This window comes from Bufo bufo, chromosome 2 (genome assembly GCF_905171765.1).
Source record: "Bufo bufo chromosome 2, aBufBuf1.1, whole genome shotgun sequence".
Lineage (NCBI taxonomy): Eukaryota > Metazoa > Chordata > Amphibia > Anura > Bufonidae > Bufo > Bufo bufo.
The window spans coordinates 286,803,543-286,807,386 of NC_053390.1; the positions used below are offsets into that span (position 1 = coordinate 286,803,543).

The following is a 3,844-nucleotide window of genomic DNA, read 5'->3' on the forward strand; positions in this document are numbered from 1 at the left end:
GGTTTCCTCGATTTCAGCAGGAATACTCATTTTTTTCTGATTTTTGTTATAAAGCAACAACATGAATTGTTCTTCTAAGTAGCACCGACTCTTAGAAAAACAGCCCTCATACAATAAGCACTCTATAATCCAACCCAATTGCATTTATGAATTAAAGGGGTTGGCTCATCAGAGACAGTCCCAGTCCAAATACAGCCCCGAGGATGATGAGCTGATCACCGCTCCCTGCGCCTCTTGAAAACAGACGATTTTTCTGGAGTACTCCACAGCCAGGCCTATCTAGTATTATATGACTGCCTAGGAGGTGTAATACAAGGGTGACTTGAGTTCACCACAACAGGAGGCGCTCATACAGAGATGCTCTCCAATCTGGTTGATAGATAGGAGCCCAGAGGACATCCATATGCCCTAATAGGACAGCCCTTTTAAAAGGCACAGATTATTTCCATGCTGGTCTCTCTGTTAAAAAACCTCTCCTCGCAGTCAGTCTTCCTGAGCAGCTTGCTGACCGAGGAGTGTCCTTTCTCGGTGAGCTCCAGCGAGCTTTGGCACTAGCCGGTGGATCACCCACAGAAGGACATCCACCAGAATCAGAGTCACTTTCTGGGGGCTTCCAAAAATTCCTGGTTCCTTTATGTGTTCCAAGAGAGGTGTTTCTGTCATCAGGAGGGTGAATCGCTCGAACAGGAATCTGGTTGGTGTTTGACTTAGAGCTATGGGGCCGCATTACTGGTGGCGGGCTCCAAAGAAGGGGACGAATCCGGATGCAATCTTCTTTTTTTACCCATGGCGCTTCCCAACCACAGTCTTCTATTTTTGGTCCAAAAAGAGACTCATCACAATAAGAAGGAGAGCGGCTTTTCACCCTGAGCAATGGAAGATAAAATAAGATGCATAAAATGAATATTAAAGGGAGTCTTTCACCTAAAATCACCATTATAGTACACTAACATCAGGGTCTCCATTACATTCCCCATATTAGAATGCTACCTTCCATATTGCTGTCCATCGCCAATTTTCTCAGAAAAACACTTTTATTCAATATGTTAATTAGCTTCTGAAGGTGCCCAGGGGCGGCGTTCATGCAGCCGGTGCCCAGGCCCCTCGGTGCTTTTCATACGAGACCCCTACCCTTTCACCCCTCTGGCCCGCCCTAGGTTCTTCTAATTACGTCCTCCTCTTAGTGAGAAATCCAGCGCCATTCAACAGATTTCCCACGCCTGCGCACTTCATTCCCCATTATGGGCTGAGGCACAAGGCCGGCTAGATTGGGATGTATGGGCCGGCACATGCGCTCTAAACGCTCTTGTGGGGACTGAAATGTGTCATTATTTGCAGACTCATACACACCACCTATATACTGTACTTCCATAAAGAATCCACCATTTACAATAATTTCACTGAACGCACTCTGAACGCATCCGGTGCCAATCCGTCACGCTCGTGTGAAAGGGGCCTTAGCCCATCCCTACATCTTCTAGCTAATTTGCAGGTTTGCAATCCCAAGGAGAACCTTTGGTTTTGTTCAAGTTTGTTTTTTTATTATATTTTTTATGCTCAAAATGGGATTCGATGGAAAAAAATAAAAATAAAAGATGCATATAAAGATTTCCTTTATACTTCATTTTAAAATGTACTTTTAGATGTAGCTAAGAAAATCATGCCGTGTAAGGCTAGTTTTACTCTAGAGGCTGGGGTTTTCGTCTGGCCGATTCTCGGCACATTTGCTGGGTTGTGGCCAGATATCCGCCGGTCCTCATTATAGTGAATGGGGCCGGACGGAATTTCAGCAGCGCTCAGCAGATGTGACAGGCGCTGTTCTTTTGGCTGATCAAGGCTTTTTTTTTTGCACATGATCCAGTTCAAAATCAGAGAGATTATCAAATTCCTTTAATTTTCTTGGCAGTCAACTTGTCGGGACCTTCAGAAAAAAACCTGGCAACAAGAGTTCAATTTCCCTGCAGCATCACCCCAGGGGAAAGTAAGCGTTACACAGTGCCTATTTAAATCAGTGGACAAGTCCTGAGCGAGACAGTCCTTAAAACCATTGTCCAGGATGGGGGTCCTGAGCAGAAGACTCCCCCCTCTATTAACTCCCAAAGAGGGTACCTGAAAATGGGTTTTCTTTACTAAACAATCCCCTAAAGGGGTTTTCCCATGAAGAATATTTATTAGCTTCCACTGGGCAGGTGGTAAATGTGGGATCTCTGGGAGTCACCGAATCTCATAGGGTCACCGAATTCTTCATTTGAATGGGACAGTAATACGCATGTCGTTTCGCTGCACCATTCCGCTCTGTCTGTCCCACAGAAGTGAATGGAGTGGTGGACCAACATGCGAGCTGCCATACCATACCACTACCTTGTTCTTGGGGTCATGCCATAATTCCAAAACAATCTGAAGTGATTCTTACCGATACTGCGTTTTCTTCCGTGGAGTCCCTACTGGGGAGCAAGCAGTCCTAGCCGTGGCACTGCTTGCTGTATACGTCTTCTCTTCTGGGCAGTGTAAATGTGATTCTTGGCCAGGTGTTCCTATGGTCCAGTGAAGAGCGGGGTCTACTTTACCCACAGAGCTCCCAAAAAGGGCCTCATCCACAAAAGAGTTAGAAGCTTTAAATCTGTAAGCACTTCTGCTTTTTCTTGGTGGCAATGATGAGCGTTGCCCAGTAATGGAGAGATCCAGTGACATGTCTACATCAGAGGGAACAGGAGCCCTGGAACCTGTGAAGAATTCAGATTGTGTTTTACTGCTAGAATACGTTCTAGTACCAACATCGCGGAATTATATACATCGCCTTACCGTCGTCTTCTAAGTTACGCCTCATTCACACGTCAGTGTTCCACGTACGTTTTCTCCACGGACAGCACACATGTCCCCATTCATTTTAATGTGTGTATTCAGACATCAGTGTTTTACCACTGTCCGTTGGTCAGTGTTTTGAGCATGGATGCATGCTCTATTTTGTCCGTGTTTACGGATCCATCCCGCCCATTATAGTGTATGGGTCCATGAAAACCACGGATGCCATCCGTGTTGCATCAGTGTTTCACGGATCATTAAGAAGAGATGCTTTGAAAATTATTTTTCAGCTGTTCAGTGTCGGTGAAACACGGATGCAACACGGACAGCAAATAACGGACCCTTCACGGACAGCTTCATGGATGCATCACTAACCACCTTCTCACGGATTTGAGCGCGGACACGGACGTGTGAATGAAGGCAGCCAGTAAAAATCCCATAGACTGCAGTAGTAGTCTATTGCAGTCTATGGTTTAAGCAATCAGAGGATCGTATGTGCAAGTCCACTAAGGGGACAAAAAAATTACAGTAAAACAGTTTAAAAAAAAAATAAAAATCACCACCTTTCCCAACTCCCACTACGGTTTCCCATGGTGTCCTCAGAGTCTGGAAAACCACACACACATGAATGGTGGCAGGGACTCCCATAGAAAACAATGGAAGGCGACTTTGGCCCAGAATTCGCAGTGTGAGCATTACCCCGACACACCAGCCTAGTAAATGCTCACCTACTCCGCTGTGCACCATGGCTTCCAGATGGGCCTTCTGTCCTGTGACGGAAGGCGCTCACCTTGGCTTCTCCAGCCCGGGCTCCCATGGCAATACTACAACAACCGGCGTTCAGGACCATGCCATTACCCGGGAGTGCCCTCCACCCACTGCCCCTGTGCCTCAGCTCCAGAGAGGCACTCTGCTAAGTACCCTCCTGAATGTATACGGCAGGCACGGGGCTGCGGGGACACAACAAGACGCGCTTATAGAAACACTATGACAGGAAACATAGCGACCCCCCCCCTGCCGGGGGAATGGTACAGTCCAGGAA

At 46.7% G+C, this 3,844-nt stretch overlaps 1 protein-coding gene across 2 annotated transcripts; it reads right to left on the reverse strand.

Moving 5' to 3' along the window:
• Window positions 1-55: 55 nt before the first annotated feature.
• On the reverse strand, window positions 56-3,814 carry RITA1 (RBPJ interacting and tubulin associated 1). 2 transcript variants are annotated; one of them, XM_040416657.1, is made up of 3 exons: window positions 3,531-3,814; window positions 2,414-2,723; window positions 56-866 (listed from the first exon to the last, which is right to left on the reverse strand). In XM_040416657.1, the coding sequence occupies exons 1-3, from the start codon at window positions 3,547-3,549 to the stop codon at window positions 440-442; spliced, it is 756 nt and encodes a 251-aa protein (XP_040272591.1). In that variant the 5' UTR covers window positions 3,550-3,814; the 3' UTR covers window positions 56-439. The 2 variants fall into 2 exon arrangements, with proteins under 2 accessions (XP_040272591.1, XP_040272592.1); XM_040416658.1 differs by having other exon boundaries at window positions 3,593-3,811.
• Between the last annotated feature and the right edge of the window lie 30 nt (window positions 3,815-3,844).